The sequence below is a fragment of the Argiope bruennichi genome, chromosome 11 (genome assembly GCF_947563725.1).
Source record: "Argiope bruennichi chromosome 11, qqArgBrue1.1, whole genome shotgun sequence".
In the NCBI taxonomy this organism is placed as follows: Eukaryota; Metazoa; Arthropoda; class Arachnida; order Araneae; family Araneidae; genus Argiope; species Argiope bruennichi.
This window is the reverse complement of record NC_079161.1, coordinates 45,312,932-45,332,004: the sequence shown is the minus strand read 5'-3', so window position 1 is coordinate 45,332,004 and position 19,073 is coordinate 45,312,932. Positions and strand designations below refer to the sequence as shown.

Genomic DNA, 19,073 nt, shown 5'->3' with positions numbered 1-19,073 from the left:
AGCCAAAAATAAGATAAAAGGCTTTTATAAGATTTGTTTTTTTCTTGTTCTAGATTTACAAGGGGAAGGCACGAAGTTGAAAATTCAATTCGGGATGAGATTTATTATAATGGTAGTATACCTTTAGGAAGTTCATTCATGAAATTATTAAAGCGCAATGGCCAGTCAGTTTCAAGAACATGGCCCTCAAACTTTCTGCATAGCTTACATACTAATAAATACATACTAATATTTAAATACTTAAAAATTATCCTGGACAAAATAAAAAATGAAGAGAACTTTATTATTTCTAGTAACAAAGAAGTATTGGATTTTCTTAAAGATAACAACATTAATAAACTTAATACTTTTGATTTCGAAAATTTATACACTAATCTACCTCATGAAAAATTAATAAAGGTCTGCACTTTTATATATGACGAATATTTAAATGAAAATATCATTCCTAAAAATAACTGGCTTGAGTTATGTAATTTTAATATTACTGAAAATTACGTGTTTAATGGTATTAATTTTTATAAACAAGTCAAGGGCATTCCAATGGGGACAGCTTTCTCAAGTGCTTTAGCTAATATTTTCCTGCATTAATATGAGAAAAAAATAATTAAATATAATTTAATAAACGGGTGGAGATATATTGATGACCTACTTTTGATTAACTTCGACAATACTAATATTATTACTAATTGCTATCCAAAAGATTTAATTCTAAAAGATACAAATAAAAATCAACTTGAGGCTACCTTTCTGGATTTAAAAATCGAAATTGCTAATGATAAAACAATAGTTGCTATATACGATAAAAGGGATGATTTCAACTTTAAAATAACAAAACTATGTAACTACCATTCCAATCTAAACTCTAAAATTTTCAAAAATCTAATTTTCTCACAAGTTAACAGGATCAAAAGGGTTTGAAATAATAAAAATTCTTATATTGAAGCATCAAATATCCTCCTTAAAAATTTAATTAAAAATGATTTTCCTAGAAATTACTGTAATGTCAATTTTTTAATTAAACAAGGTTTGGTTTGGGATTAATCTTTTGGCTTAAATAAAAATAGAACTTTACTTGCATATTGGATCACTCAATAGATGGCGCTGGGTGCCTACCTCTGTTTACATAATTTACCGTTAACTTTTTTTAAAACAGGAAATCACAAACGATTGTTTAAAGTTTCCTTCACTGTTGGATGGTATGTTCTGGCCTTTTCGTTTTTAATTTTAATTTTAATTTTAATGCTGTTTTTGTTTTTATTGTTATTGTTTTTATTGTATTTTTACTTTGTGGTTATTTTTTTCTAATTTGTTATTTTGTATTTCCTTTCTGTTAAAATGGTATATCTCTTGAGCATAATTTCAGGGGATTTTCGGGTCACGAGGAATCATTATTAGACTTATGTCTGTATGTCCTCACAGAAAAAATCCCTTTATTTGAATCCCTGCCTGAGGGTGACCCTTGAAAAAGTCTTCAGGCCGGATTCTTTTTTAATATTTTTTTAATAATTTTTTTGGTTTAATTTTTATTTGATTTTTGTTTTTCCTATTAACTTGATTCTAATACTTTAGTATCAATTCATCTGTGTTTTAGAAGTAGCTGCAATTGCGCTCTCTAAATACTATGAAGTTCCTTTTTGGTTTTAGTTTAAATAGGTAATAAATTTTAGTTGCGATTTCGAAACTGTTTTGTTTCGTTTTCATTTTAGTTTCGTTTTCAAACTTTTTCTTACTTTAGATTGGTTACATACTAATAATGTGCCACCGTTGCCGAAAGACGTGTAGTATAGTGGTTAAGGTATTGGCATAACATTCAGGAGACCCAGGCTTTCGATCCAGGGCTAGCATTTTTGCTTTTTTTCTATTTCTTTCTTTTTCTACTTTATTTCAAATTAATTTAACAATTTATAAACAGTTTTAATTCATATGTTTATCATTTTTATGCAAAAATTATTTATTCTCCTATTTTTTTAATTAAAATTTAATATTTAGAAGAAAAATAATTATAAATATGGATGCATTTTTTAAATATTCAAAATTACTTAAATTAAATTAACATTTTAAAGATGGTTTAAATTAATATGATTCTACCCTTTATATAGAAAATGTCTTTCCGCTTATTACCTAAATTATAATTTTTTTTATAAAAATTTAAGATATAAACGCGTTTTTCTTTTAAAAAATATTTAAATAAAATTGCAGACAGTGTTAATTTATACGTAACTCTTTTATCAATCAAAAACGAATGTTTTAAAAATAAATCTTCCTCAAAAATAAATATTCATTGACTTATCACTTGAATTATAATTTTATTTTTAAACAGGAAAAATAATTGCATATATAACTTAAATAATGATAAATGTGATTAAATTACTGAGATCATAAAAATATTTCATTAATTTTTTTATTGGATACAAGAAACAGAATGGTAATTATCATAAAATCATTTCATACAAGTTGGATACATTTTGACATTTTGCGAAATTCATAAATAATGATTATATACAAGAGAAACCTTATAAGAGTCGATAAAAAAATTCATTTACCTTAAAAAAATATTTTTCTTCAGAAAATCGGACAACGCACAAAGTATATCGTATGTTACTAAAAATTTTGAACCATCTGCCTATGCATTCCATAATTTAACACCTGCTTTCTACTTTTTCTTTTCGATTATGAACGTTTTGAATGTTTGCAGATATAATTTTCTTATTTCAGCTGCTCTCTTTAATTCCCGATATAAATACAGTTTCATTGAGTTAAAATAAATATTTTGGATCTAGTGTAGATTTGGGTGCCCCTTCGATTGGCGACAAATTTCAGCGATGAAGCACTACTTCTGGTTTCCATAATGTTTTGTTTTCATTGACGTTACTGTTGGGTTACCGATCGAAATCCAATGGTGCCAATCTTTTGAAAATTAAATTATAGTTATAATTCAAGAACAATATACATGAACATAGTTATTGTTCCTTTAAAAAATAAGTTATAACTTACGTTTATATTTTCCACATAAAAATGAGTACCATATTAATGGAAACCATCTTTAAATTGTTAAGTAATTATGAATATTTTTTTAAAGAATGAAGGGAATACTTATTTATTTTTGCATAAAAAAATGAAAAACTATTTGTAAATTGTTAAATTAATTTGAAATAAAAAAGCAAAAATTGCTAGGCCAGGATCGAACACGGGTCTCCTGAATGCCACGCCAATGCCTTAACCACTATACTATTCGCGCTTTCGGCAACGGCGACGCATTATTAGTATATAAGTCATGCAGAAAGTTTGAAGGCCATTTTCGCGGAATTGATTGACCATTGCTCTTTAATATTTTCATGAATGAACTTCTTAAATGTATACTACCATTATCTAAATCTTATCCCGAACTGAATTTTCAACCTTGTTCCCTCCCCTTGTTAGACTTATCTTTTTTCCTTAAGACGGAACAAAATGTGCAGTGAATTATTAATACTACAGATAAATAATAATAAACTAGGCCATTGAAAAATGTAAACATTTTAAGGATGTAACTTGAATAATTCAAACATGTGCGTGTATGTGCATCACAATGAGATCCAAAATTATTTAAAATCATGCAAGTTTCATACTTCACAGATATTTTCCGGATTTTTAAAATGAAAACTCAATCATCTATGCTTATAATTGTCTAAGATGAAGTTCATCTTTTTTCTAATACTGCAATAAATTCTCTATTCGAAATTCAAGTCTTGTTATTCTAGATTTCATGTATGTATGTATTCAATTTCATATTCAGAAGACACGGTGTCTTTAATCACGCACGTTTAGTATCCGCTTCACTCACAAGTTTAGTTCAAACTGATAAGCGCTTTCAGTAAGCAATTCTCTGAGATACTGCCATACCTTCTCGCTGTATTGGCATGCCATGGAATAGACAGTGGAACATTCTGTCTGTAGGGTAGTTATCTGAAATTAGATGCTTATAGGAAGGCTCGAAAAGGATTGAACTAGGGGCAAGCATTTTGGAATGATATAGACATCCTGTCACTCATAAGAATATTGAAATTATTTAAAGGTTGTAAATATGTTTATGCAAAAAAGAAAATTTATCATAATATTATAAAAAAATTTATAATTTGAAATATTTAAACAATTTTTATTAATTTTATTCAGTTTGAAAAATGACTTACCTTTTTGTATACGAAGTAACCAAAAAGAAAATATTGTTGTCACTAATATTGTTATCACTTTTACCTCGAGATTTTTTTAGAATTGCCATGTTTAAGATTGCCTCGAGATTTTTTTAGAATTGCCCTGCGTCAAAAACATATTTTTGGAATTATGTCTACCTTTCTATCTGTCTGTGAACACAATCATTGAAAAATGCTAGACAGATGAAATTTAGTGTATGGTCTTTGCATCACCTTTAAAGACTTCTATCAAATGGGGAATGAAATTCGCTCCCTGGAAGTCAGTCTGTCTGTCCACATATAAGTGAGCAGGGTAATTAGAACGTGTAAAGACCATATACAAAAATTTAGCTCACAGACTAAGCATCTGAAGAATAGATTTCTATCAACTTTTGAATTAAATATGCCAAAACATCGAAAGGTTTACTATATGGCAGTCTGCTCTTTAGCATGCATGTAAACGCGATTGCTCAGAAACACAACTACTTACATAAGTGAGATTGGTATGTGATCTTGTTATTAAAATTGTAGTTTTGTGTCAAATTTTTATTTTTATTTATCGAAAAAATGTCTCTAAAATGCATACTCTGTTGTCTCCAGTGTACTACAAAAAAATTTACACTAAAAATAAAAATCTGCGCATTTGTGGTTTTACGGTTTTACCCAAGATATCTGTAAGCTGGAGGGGAAAGACAGCACATTTATTAGATAAAATTCGAGAACTTTTTGTGGAGACTAGAGACATTCCCACTTAAATTTCTCACGAAGAAATTTGTATACTCAATATATAATATCCATTTCAATTTAATGTTTAAAATTGGTTTAAATAATTTGATTAAAGCATTTCCTTTTTAGAGGAATACTTATAAGTATATAAATTAGAATGCACCAAAGAAAAAGAAAATGAAAGATATTTTGCCATTCACTTGATTTATACGATAGGGGGTAGGATAATACGATGCTATTCAGCTGTGTTTTAGTAAGAAACAAAAAACGCATTTATTTTTAAAATATCCTTAAATTAAAAAAAATATTTCACTTCGGCCACTTGTAATAAAAAAAAAACCAATGTTTAAAATCTAACTTAATATTTTAAAGCTATGCTTGAGGAATGAAATCATCATTATATGAATAATACTCTTCAAAATTGTTACAAATATAATATGCTTGTACATAGAATTGTAATAGATAGAATTTGTAAGAAATCAGGGAATTAATTAACATTAGAGTAATATCCTTCATAAATACTATGCAGCAAATCAGCTTTAGTAATATCAAAGTTGTAAGAAACCAGTAAAGTTATTATTACACGCATAAAACCCTTTACAATTGTTTAAATAGAGTAAGAGAAGACAATTATTAATATTTTTGTTAATTTATTAAATATCTATTTTATTTTTTGAATTTTCTTTCGAAGTCGCATACACTTCATAAGCCTTAATTTATCAGTTACTGAAATATTTCTATAATGTTCATTCTAAGATAAATAAATATTCTCATTGATAATCAATACAAGCATCACATTTGTGGTGATACAACAGAATAAAGGTGTAAAATAATCTTCAAGGTAATTAGAATTTTCCATTGATAATATCATTGAGGTTGGGAAAAATCCTCATATTCCGACAATAGTAAAATCATATAAACCGCGAAATAGAAATATCCTTGGGTTGTCTGGTTGTTTGTACTAGAACTAACAACCAAAGTTAGTTACTGTTGTTTGTACTAGAACAACTAACTTTCATTTCAATGGACTGCATCATATCGATGATAATAATTAAAACACATAAAAAATGTATGGCATTAAGATACTGGAACAATTTCAAATAAAGTTACAGAATTCGGCTTAATGAATATTAAACCAATATACAAAGATTTAAAATTATTAGAATAAATCTAATAAATAACGGGAGTAGTTTGCCCCAAACTTTCTCGTATATTCTCTAATAAACTTGTCATGCCAGAGAAAGACTTACATAGCATTGGTGTACAATAGTTACAAAATATTACCTTTTGGTGTGAATTTAGCATTTTTACTGAATCTGCTGTGTCATCTTTGGCGAGTTATTTGGCGACTAATCTCTGTCATCTGGAAATAGTACCCAAAAATCGAATTTGTGTTTTAGACATGTTTTTCTGAACCGATTGAAACAAAAGTATGACACAAAATTGCAGTAGTTTGTTAGTTACAAAATCCTATACTAAAATTCATATATTTAAGTCATTGCTGTTTTGACATTTTTGTTTACATTTTTTTAAGAACAGACTAAAAACAGTCGACCAGTTGTAAGCTTTGGCTCAAAACTTGATAGGTGTTTACATTAAAGATGTTAAATCTATACGCCAAGTTTTATCTATCCAGATCCCTTTGTTTAGTAATCATCGTGTCAACTTATATTCAAATAGCCGGACAGACACTTCCTATGAGCAAATTGAGAAATCTGCAAATTTATTTTAAAGTCCGTATACTAAATTTTAACCATATAGCTCACAGCGTTTTAGACCTATCTTTGATGATGTCGTGTCCACGTTACCACGAAAAGAGGGTACAGTCGCTTCTGAGGGTAAAGACCCCTGAGTACCCGAGGGCAGAAGTCTGACTTCTAGCTCATATGAAGATGAAACCACACATTCGCTTGCATAACCCCTTTTTACAGAGGGCACATTCACACACCTCACAGATAGAACACAGATGAAGGACAACCATGCCCGAACCGGGATTCAAACCCGGGACGCCCAGATCACGGGGAAGATGCGCTCCCCTATGCAAGGACGCCGGCAGAGCTATCTTTGTCACAGCCACATAAACAGACGGCCATTTTCTAAAAATGTGTTTTTAGAACGCAGGGATGTCTAAACCGTGGAAATTCGTAAAAATTTCGCGATTTTGACGATTACTATACTTTCTCAATACTGCGCGTATGAAAAAATAGAAAAGTGCTAATATTGATCTAATGTTATTGAAAATCATCTTCAGACGAAGTTAATGATAAAATGTAGGAAAAATTAATATGTCGGAAAATTCTCTAAAATACAAAAATCTCATTATATATTAGGCTACAAATTTGCTGAAATGTTGCATATGTGTCAAGACTTGCAGATATAGATTTCGCAGTCTTCAATACTTTCAGATATTCTTTAACCAATATTCTAAATATGTGGTAAATTATTTATATCATTGTGTAGACATTTGGGAAACTAGATATATATTGAATGATATATTATCCAAACTAGATTTATTCCATTAACTGTATTTCAATATATCTAATAGTTGGACAGAATCTACAATAATTACTGAAACATTAAAATTGCAAAAATCCTATAATTCTGTTAAGTTGCCTGTTAGAATAGTATTTGTATAGTCAGTAAGAAAAATGCTAAACAATTGTAGTGAATTGTAAAACATTATTTCCTTATTTGTCTTTATATATCACTGTATAAATGTAATAAAAAATACGAATTATGCTATGTTTACTTTGAACAAAGATATTGCAAGTAACATATTGTTCTTTTCTTTTAGATCCAAGTGCAATATTGGGAAAAGGCCAGATCAGACAATCCGCCTCATGTATTCGCTGTAGCTGACAGAGCCTATCAGCAAATGTTGCATCATAAACGATCCCAAGTATGGTAACTTTGTAAAAAAGTTAAATTTAAAATAAAAGCGATTTTTTTTTCTTTTAAGGTGTACGTACACACTTGAAGATTTTTTTTTAAATTTTAACTTTAAAAATTCAGTTTTTTCGCAGTAGGTTATTAATATATGTTTAAACTCATTTCTGCGAGAAAAAACCACATTACACTAATTATTAATTAATTAAATAATATTTAATGAGCTAATTAGCCTATTTTTTGAAACATGATATCTTAAATTCTAATTTGTACAGACACACAATTCTAGTTGGAAATTATACCTAATATTAGTCTTCATGTTGTCTGCCTCAAGCAAGTTATAAAAATGTATAGTTTTTTTAAACGATTTTTTCATCAACGATGAATAGAAAAAGCGAGATTTTATCTGTAATTTTAGCTTTTAAACAGCTATCAAAAATTTATTTTTATAAATATAACTTTGATTGAGGCACAAAACATCCGCTATTTCATACAGATTATTTTGATATATAATTAACTGTATTTGGTTAATTTCTTGTTGATTTATGATTGTTTGAATGAAGCAACATAGTGGAAAAATATCATTCTTCATAAAATGAGTTTTAAGAACGCCGTAACTAGAGTTTTTAATGAAAGCACCTCAAGAAAAATAATTATAACTCGAGTAATATTTCGAATATTGACAACATCTTGGTATCATCTGAAGGCTAAAGGATCTGAGAATATTATTAAGCAATAAAAAATGGGACTTTGTAATCAATTTTTCCCTCACTTTTTGATGTACTAGAGCTTTGAAATTTTGTATACTTTGGTATTGCTGATGATATACAATATTTCATTATCTAGAGAATTTAAATATCAATCTATTAATTTATAACCATAATTAAAAAATAAAATGTAAAAAAAACTATCAAAAACTTTAAACAGTAAAAAAATATTTATCTTTATTACTATTCTGAAAAGTCCCAAATGAATTATTTATCAAAAATATGAGAGTTTAAGTAAAGACATAAAGACTGAAGAAGTTGGAGATAGTTTTATAAGGAAGTTAAGATAGAGTGAAGGACATAATAAAGAAAATTCCTTAAAACACACTCATTATAAGTACAGTGCAGTATGAATGTGACACACATTCCAAGCAAAAAGAAATTCGCGCGCGCGCGCGCGTATGTGTGTGTGTGTGTGTGTCACCTTTATTTTTAAAAGCAATCTGTTACACTTTGCTTGATAAATGGCCAAATTGCTGATCAGTGGTAAATCAAGAAATTGTAATTTTTGTTCATCACTTTAAGAACAATTTTTTGTGTGTGTGAATTAAAATAACAGTTAATTATTTTATACATATTCTTTCCTGTAGTAAAATCCTTATTCGAATATTAGAATTTTTTATAAGTTTTACTGTCTCTTTTTAATACGTTTTTTTTTAATTTTCACTAATTTATTTAATAACATTTTCCTTTAATTCGAATCATCTATTTAACCCGTTTCACTTTGTAACATCAAAAATAATAAATAATAAATATTTAATAATAACATTTTTACTCAAAAAGTATGTGCAAAATAAAAACACAATAAATGCAGCCGAAATGTTAGTCACAATTGTATTCATTATGCAATACAATATGTCATTTTGCTGCACATTTGGCCAACAATCCGATATATGTTTGTCGAGAGACTGTAATATTACATAAATTGGCACCATTAATATGCATTAAAAAATTCTTTTTTCATCTAATGTATGTAATTCATCGGAGTTCAAGCAACTAACCCGTTTTATAGCAGTCATATGATATATTTGCAGAAAGCTCAGAGTTAAATCTTCTAGAAATTCATTCTTCATATTAACTGAAAGCTAGAAATATACAAAATGTATAACTAAATTGAAGCAAAAATGTATTATTAAATGAGAAAGATGAACTGGATTGTAGATGAACACTGTATGTAATTCAAAAGAAATTTCGTGGGCGAGATGCTATAACGGATATGATTACAGAACTCTATACATTTCAAAAACGCAAAGAACAGTCTTTCTTTTCTGATTTCGAATCATCTCTGAATAGAAAGACAGGCAGTTTATAAAGGATAATGGCGCTTAACGGTCTTGATATTTCTCTTTTTAGGTTATAATAACGTTTGGAAAATGTGGAAGCGGAAAATCGTTTTCTACCACGCAGATAATAAATCAGCTGGCATTCTTGAGTCCTGTGAGTATGAATCATCTAATTATATCGTCTGCTGGACTCTTAATGTTCAACGGATTTTACATATTTAAAATGGCAATCTGTAGAAGAGAAGAAAAACTGCAAATGGAATTCTATCTCTTTTTAATATATGAATAGCAAATGGAATTCTCTTTTTAATATATGAATAAAAAACAAGTTTTTTAAAATTTATTGTCAAATATGCGAAAATTATTAATGATTCATTCTTTGCTTTTTTCGTAATCATAAATTAAATTTAAAACCTATTGTGAAATGAAATAAGCCTTACCCTAGCGCTTTAGCAAATTATTTCCTGCAAGTTGAAATTGCAAATAACAAATGCCTCGAGCATTTTCAAATTACGGATGCATATTAATTTAAAAGTTTTAGCTTCAAAATTATTAGGCAATGATACTCAAGCTATAAACATTATCTTTTAAAGAAATTAAATCATGCTTAGAAGTGAAATTTATAGCATAAATTGCCTATTGAATAAAATTACTTGAATATATTTATTACTATAAATATGTATTAACAATTGCAAAGGATTTTGTAAATTTTAGAATAAATTCTATTTCTGGTAATATCAATAAAATTTTCTACTCTTTAAAATTAGTAGATAAATCAGTTTCTTGATAGTTTAAATCAACTTATACCTCAATGATTTTCAAAGTACGGATGCATTTTTAAAAGTTTTAACTTAAAAATTATTAGAAAATGAGATTTAAGCTATAACATTATCTTTTTAGAGAAGTTAAAGTATGCTTTGAAGTTAAATTTATAGCCAACATTTTCGTACTGAATGAAATTACTTGAATATATATCTGTTACTATAAATATGTATTGACAATTTCAAACATTTTGTAAATTTAAGAATAAATTATGTTTCTAGCAATATCAATAAAATTCTCTAATCTTCAAAACTAGCAGATAAATTAGTTTCTCGATAGTTAAAAATAACTGATACTTCAAGAATTTTCAAATTACGGATGCATTTTTAAAAGTTTCAGCTTAAAAATTATTAGGAAATGAGATTTAAGTTATAAACATTCTCTTTTCAGAAAAATTAAATCATGCCTAGAAGTTATATTTGTAGCATAAATTAACGAATTGAATAAAATTACTTGAATTATTAACGATTGCAAACGATTGCAAACGATTTTGCAAATTTTAGAATAAATTCTCTTTTGATTCTGGCAATATAAATAAATTTTTTTAATCTTCAAAATTAGTAAATAAATCTCGTTCTCGACAGTTTGAAATAACTTATACCTCAAGAATTTTCAAATTAGGGATGCATTTTTTAAAGTTTTAGCTTAAAAATTATTATAAATTGAGATTTAAGCTACAAAAACTCTTTTTTTGAGAAATTAAATCATGCTTAGAAGTTCAATTTATAACATAAATTATCGTATTGAATGAAATTACTTCAATATATCTGTTACTATAAATATGTATTAACAATTGCAAACGATTTTGCAAATTTTAGTATAAATTCTGCTTTTAATATAAATACAAATTTTTAATCTTCAAAACTAATAGTTAAATCAGTTTTGCGATAGTTTAAAATAAATGTTTTTTTTATTAATAACCCATACATATTAAATTAATTAAGAATAAAAAATATAGTGCATTTGGCATATATGAGTTAACATTTATTTATTAAAAACGGTCGAGAAAACTTGATTCAAAATTCCAGCTGCTTTTAATGGAAATTTAAACCGATAACCAAATGAGTGAAATAACTAGAGAGCCGAACCACACTTTTTCGAGAATCGAAAAGTTTTCGAAATCGAGCAGAGCGAGTCACAACAAACGATGTTTATTTTTATAACTTTTTTTTTCAGAGCGGCTGCATCGCAATGGCAGAGAAGATTCAACAGCTGTGTCCTTTGCTCGACGCTTTCGGATCTGCTCGCACCAGTTATAATCAAAACGCAAGTCGCTTATTCAAAACTGTAGCCGTGACCTTTACTAAAACAGGAAAAATAACCGGAGGTGAGTTGTACTTTGCCTGTTTATTGGTTTCTAGTTTATCTATTACGAAAAAAGTTTTGCAAATTTTTCAAATATACTTTTATATTAACGAAGTTGTTAATAATGATGAAATATACTTTTATATTAACGAAGTTGTTAATAATGATGAAATATACTTTTATATTAACGAAATTGTTAATAATAATGAAATATACTTTTATATTAACGAAGTTGTTAAGAATAATGAAATATACTTTTATAATAACGAAGTTGTTAAGAATGTGAAATATACTTTTATATTATCGAAGTAGTTAAGAATGATGAAATACTTTTATATTAACGAAGTTTTTAAGAATGATGTTTATATATCAGATGAAGTAGTAATTTTTTTTTTCAGAAAATAAAAAGCAATGAACGCTATATTTGCTGCCAGTGTCGAAACTAGTGTAGAGTAGTCGGGGAAGATGCTTGGCCGCTATTATCATAGGGTGCAAAATATGAAATAAATTTAATGCATTTAAGAAAAAAAGTACCTTTCTTCAATCCCTAATTCCCAGTAATTAATATAAAACTTTTCAAAAATAAAAATAATGATTCTTTGATCTTATTGTATTACCTCAATAGATTTAAACTTCTCAAATTCAAAATTGTATTTGAGTTTTAGCACTCGCATATCGAATCTAATATTAGGATTCCGGTGGTAAAAATTTGATTTTTTTTAAATGAGAACCAAAGGCAAATATATTGTTATAATATAAACGAATCATGCGAGTTGTATTTGATACAATTCGATTCAGAGTGAATTATGTCTTTATAAATGAGTTCAGAAGGTCATATTTCAATTTGAAGAACATTCCTTGTAATCAACAAAAGAATAAATACTTTTTTTAAATATCTAATAGCCAATAGTTTATAGTAAATCTAATAGTTATTAGATTTACTATAAACTAATCTGAATGAGATAAAAAGCGAATAAATAAATAAATACCAGTACTAATAAAATGTAAAATATATAAATTATAAATTTTTTTGTGATAAAAAATGGTATGTGTAAAATTACCAACTATTTATGAGTTGGATATTTTTGCTTGTTGTGGAACTAGAATGAATTTATTTCTTTGAATGTTCAAATAAAACATTTTCTGGGCCATAATATTAGTTTTCGTTTTGAAAATGGATTTCTCGCCGGGTTACAACTCTGTCATACTGTTTCAATTAGAGTTTTCTGATCAATAATTATATAATTTTTTTCTGTAATGGACATTGACAACTTCTCTACACTAATAGTAATCTCATTCGCGCCAGAACAAATACATTTCATAAAAATTCGAAACATTTTCATATACTGAAGTATAGGGTCGAATTCGTAGCTTTATTTTTAAAACGTGCTGTATTCTAATGTCGCAATCTTTATTTAATTACAAAATAATATATTTCGATTTTTAAAAAAAGAATTTAAACTAATTTTCTTAACAATTTCAACCTGAAAAATAAATATTTTAATCAGCATTCTGCTCACATTTTTTTTTTTTATATTTATATTTTCAATAACTAAGACTTCGACAATTGAATTACCATCTTAAAATTACTTCAACGAAAGAAAAATTTCTAGAATTCTTAAGGTATGTTTTCTTTAATAACATTTTCTTTAATAGTTATTTAATATTCCAGAATAATTAAGATATATTGTCCGAATAGTAAACCATATTAATTCAAATAAGTTTTATTTAATTATACAGGGTTAACCTCAGCTCTTCATTTCCCGATATAACGCATATTTGGGGGAAGGGGGGAATGAGGATAGTAAGGATTGTCTTTTTAAAAAAGGGTGATAGGCGGCTGCTTTTTTATATTTGTCCTAGGTGTCATTTTATGGTGGTGCGCCTGTCTTGCTGCGCTGCATTTAAAGCTGATGGCTTGATAGCTGAGAAAGGGATAAAAGAGACTTTGAAAAATAAATTGAGATAGTCTTCAATGCTTGACACGTTGATCCAGCTAACATATTCTAATGAACAGAGGAAGTTAAATTTTTGACCTGCACAGCTATCCAAAATAAGGCATCTAGAACATTTTCTGATTTATTATGGCCAAAAAAAAAAATTTCCAATCTCAATATGATTCTATTATCAAACTCAATTTAATGAAACCTGTGGATAAGTCGTATCTGGTTTTAAACCTCTAAATATGAATAATTAATTCACAAAAATAGCTCAAATCAAAAAAAGTAAAAACATGATTAACTTAAATTAAATTTTAAGAATATAACTTAATAAAGTATAAATATATTACTTTCTTATTAATTCTATGAGAAACGTCTCATTTAAGAAATACATATCACTAAAATCTGAAAAGAATTTTTTTCTATAAAAAAAATTCGTTATAAAACAATTCCGCCAATTATTTATACTAGCCCTCAAGTTCTGCTAAATTACTGCATCCTGGCAATCAGATTCTGGTAAATTACTACAATCCTGGCAATCAAATTCTGGTAAATTACTACAATCCTGGCAATCAAATTCTGGTAAATTGCTACAACATGGCAATCAAATTCTGGTAAATTGCTACAACATGGTAATCAAATTCTGGTAAATTACTACAATCATAGTCCTCAAGTGCTGCTTAATTACTGCAATCATGGCCCTCAAGTTCTGGTAAATTACTACAATCATAGCCCTCAAGTTCTAGTAAATTGCTACAATCATAGCCCTCAAGTTCTGGTAAATTGCTACAATCATAGCCCTCAAGTTCTAGTAAATTGCTACAATCAAGTACATCTATGAATATTATTGCTGATCCTCATTAAAAATTGATTGTGCAAATAACACGTATGAATTCAAAGATTGATCATTTACAACTTTTTTATTGACCACTTTTATTTAGCAAATATTTATTTATTACAAAATTGCTTTTTCTGAGGATTACAAAAATGGTCTTTAAATATTTTTCTGCATTTTTTTTAAATTGGTGTCATTTGTTCATAGTGTATGTCAGCAAATATATAGTTTGTGAAACACATTGATAACAAAGGAATCGGAATGATAAGGAAAGAATGATAATTAACTGATTAATCAGTACTAATTCGAATAATTAACTTTAAATACAAAAGATAGTGCATGTCATCTTTAATAAATATTTCTTTTTCAGGTATCATTGAAGCTACACTTCTAGATAGAACAAGAATCAGTTGTACACCTCAGTAAGTATAACTCTTGGAATTCTTGGAATTATGAAATATGTAATTCAAAACAATTTTGTCATTTTTTTTAAAAAAATTTCTAAACATTCTCAATCTTAAAAAAACTGAAAACATTAGATTAAAACGCTTTAACTATTGCAATTATGATAAAAGTGCTTTTGAAAAATTTATAAATTATTATAAAATTCTTTTCGGGTGTTTGTTTTTAATTCTTTTTTCGATGAATCAAAATAATTTTTGCTCTTGTAATATCTGTTTAAATGCTATAATTCTATTAAAAGCATTATACCATCAAAGAATATTTCATTTAAAAAATATACTAAGCACCATAATAAATAAAAGCATTAATATTTGTTGCACAAAATGTGAATTTTATTTTAATGAAAGATTATTACACAATAGTTTCGTTTGGTTTTAATTCAGATATCAAAACATTAAACAAAATTAATATTTGAAACTTCTTTGAAAATGTGATTGTAATTCGTTTAAGTTTGTATCAATTTTTAAAGCTTTTTTTAAAGTTATCAGTGTTTTTTTTTAATAATTTTCATAAACATATATTTTGAAAAAATGTGTAAAACACCACAAACCATCAAATTAACTCTACATTGTCTATTATTTGTGTGAAAGTCAGGAATTACTTTTCTTTGTATATAGTAACATAAATATAGGAAATTATTAAACAAATTGATTAGTTTAACATCCATCAAATTATGCTTACTAACGAAAATTTGCAGCTGAAACTTTTTTGTAATGCAGACGAAGCGCCTTTTCTGGACCTGACTTTGAAAAACGACACTTTTCCTGCTTTCACACATTCGAAAAAGTGTTCAGCTGAAAGCTGACACGTGAAATAGATTATCTGTCCCTTCAATATTTGATGAACCGTGAAAAATAGTGGCGAAAAACCGGTAACTATCAAAAACAGCGGAGTTTGCCATTCATTAAATAATTTATTATTTCTCGCTCGCTATAAAAAACATTAAAGCAGAAAATTTCATTAATTTTTTTCTGCTTTTTTTCAAAAAAATGGATGATTCTCCGACGATGAATAATGGTTTAAAATGATAGATAACTTAGTTTATATCTTTGTATGAATACTGTTAAATATTTTTCATGATTTTTTTTTGTCATTTTTTTACAAAATTTGCATTTGTATATCAGCAAAAGGTAGATCAAAGTACCAAGCCCACGAAAATAAAATAAGGCATTAATCTATGACTAATCTTATTTATCATAAACTATAAAGCACATAAATTATAAAAAATATTTTAAATATTTTTGATATATGATATTTTAAAATCTAATTTAAACTTAATTAATTTCCTAATTTTTCGCTCAATTCAGCACATAATAACTTCATTCGAAAATATTCTTTTATCTCCTGATCCTATTCCACTTTTTCTATTTAACCCTTTCTAGGGCCGTGGGAAGTATGCTTCCCACCAAATTTATCAATCTTTGTATGAAATTATGTAGATGGCATAAGTTCTGACAAATTTTTTTAGAAAGACAGAAACTAGATGCTTCAGTTCTTTATCTCACACAAAATGTGTCTTGATTTGGTACTTAATTATTAATTAATCAAATTAAATTTGTTTAATAAGCTAAATAAATCCCTTTTCTTATTCTAATTTCAAGCCTAAAAATATTTTAACATAATATGACTGGAAAAAAATGGCCCTTTAAAGGGTTAATTAATTCAACACGAGTTCTAAAATTGCTGAGTCGGCTACAAGCCGGCAAGTTCCCACGCTCCGATTAAAGGGATAAAATATTGCTGAATTAAACAAATTCTTCTAAAAGATCCCTACGATTGCCGTACCTGTGACTGACACTTGTTGGAAATTCCTATTAAAATCTCACAGTATATATTCACAGAGATAAAATTTTCATTGGCTTTTCCTCATTTCGTCTTGTGTCGTTCTGTGTTGTGCTCGTTGCTTCTGCTTGTACGAAAAATTATGCCTCCCGGGATGGAAATAAAACAAAGTTAAAAATTCAAAGATTGTTCTCTGTCTTCGGACACGACTCTGTTTCAGCTTCAAAAATTATGCTTACATATATGTATTTAAAACTTATTATTTTAAGCAGTAGCCGAAGATAGCAGACGCTTTTGAAAATTTTAAAACTTCCAATTTATTCCATACGTAGAGGCATAGCATGTACAAGAAAGAAGCGACGAGATCCGTCAATCCACAGCGCGACACAAGAACAAAAGAGGAAACAGTCCGAAATATTTTCTCCAGTGGTTTTATACTATGAGATTCTGACTTGGATTGGTTTGGCAGACGTCGATTTAGATAAGGGAATTTAGGCATTCTGGAAGAATGTTACAAAGCATTAAGGATTTTTGTCTATTCACTTGGAGTGTTCACTCGGAGCTGATTATAGCAGTTTTACAGAGCTCTTGTAGGAATAATTAAATAAAAAAGGTGGAATGGGATTAGGAAATAAGAGACAATTATATATATATATATATATATATATATATAACCTCTAGTGTGCCTGTATGTGTGTTGCTGTAAATGAATTGAATTTTTTTTTTATTAAATGAATTTATCTACCCTTCAGTTTCATATTGATATGAGAGTTTTCTTTACTTTTAGGCAAAATACTTTATTCACAACTATTTATCTGTTAATAAAAGAAAAAAAATGAAATAATAAAGGAAGCGAGGTGTTTTGTTTGTTTTTTTAAATCCAGTAGATTGTTTTTGTAAAGAAGAAAATTGCCAACTTTCTGGCTGTGGAAATATAAAACGACGTCAGTGAATCAATCTGACATAGTTTTTGAATGTGAAAATAGCTCAGGTTGTTTTTTTAGCATAAAAATTAAAATTATTGTTTGTTTCTTATGGCACTTGCCACTGACAAGCCCGCTGTTACGAAGATAGCGATTTAAGCCTGAGGGGGACGTCTCTTATTTTTTATAGCAGCGCCAACTAGGGCCAAGAGTACGACTTTGCCACTCACGCATCATTCATTCGCTTGCACAACCCCTTTTTACAGGAGGGCACATTCACACATCTCACAGATAGAACAACAGAAGAACAACCATGCCCAAACCGGGACTCGAACCCGGGATGCCCAGATCACGGGGAAGACGCGCTACCCCTATGCCAGGACGCCGGCAAATTAAAGTTATGATTACATTATTTATAAAAATAATAAATAGCCAAATTCACTTGAGAAAAAATATTGTATTCCATTTCAAACACAAAACTGACATCATTTTAGAATAATTACTCTTTTTTTCTAATTTGTTGATAGCAAAGAGCAAATCAGTTAGAAAAATACATAAATTATTTGCAATACTTACTTTAATTTCAAAAATATTTGTTAATAATTTATAAGATTATTTTTTTTTTTGGTTAATACTTTGCATTGTTTACATAAATAAAATATTTAAAAAGCTACAAATGAAATCCTTTAAAGATTTTATAGATCTTTAGAACAACTAAAAATGATGACTTTAAAAATGTTTAGAATATTTCGTTCTGAAAGTATTAATGATAAGTAAAATAATATTATATAATAAATTATATTTTAAATAATTATTCCCTTTTAGCAAATATATTCAAAGCGTGTTTGATGGTTTAACATTAAATTCCTTTAAAACCATAACAAATACTTCATATTTGTTGATATTTTCAATGATATGCCGAAATCATAAGTAATGATCAAACTACGTTTTGTACAAATTTAAAAAAAAAAGTAAAAAAAACATTATATGAATGTTTTTTTAATTATTTTTTCATTAAGATTCCTAACACAAAATTTAATTAATAATTCTTCGATAACAACTACTTCTAAATTTAATAAAAACATCAATTCTGATAAAAATATCCAGTCTTCAAATATTAAATTATTAATTAATTACTGGAATTCCCGCTTATGAACTCTTTATTCGAATAGC

At 27.7% G+C, this 19,073-nt stretch overlaps 1 protein-coding gene across 1 annotated transcript in view; it reads left to right on the top strand.

Annotated features, from left to right (window-relative positions):
* Positions 1–19,073, top strand: part of LOC129957655 (neither inactivation nor afterpotential protein C-like) — a 170,150-nt gene that overhangs the window by 116,683 nt on the left and 34,394 nt on the right. The window contains exons 11-14 of the mRNA XM_056070097.1: positions 7,690–7,794; positions 9,902–9,985; positions 11,830–11,980; positions 15,104–15,155. Coding sequence (XP_055926072.1) covers positions 7,690–7,794; positions 9,902–9,985; positions 11,830–11,980; positions 15,104–15,155 — 392 coding nt within the window. The remainder of the gene's footprint in view (positions 1–7,689; positions 7,795–9,901; positions 9,986–11,829; positions 11,981–15,103; positions 15,156–19,073) is intronic.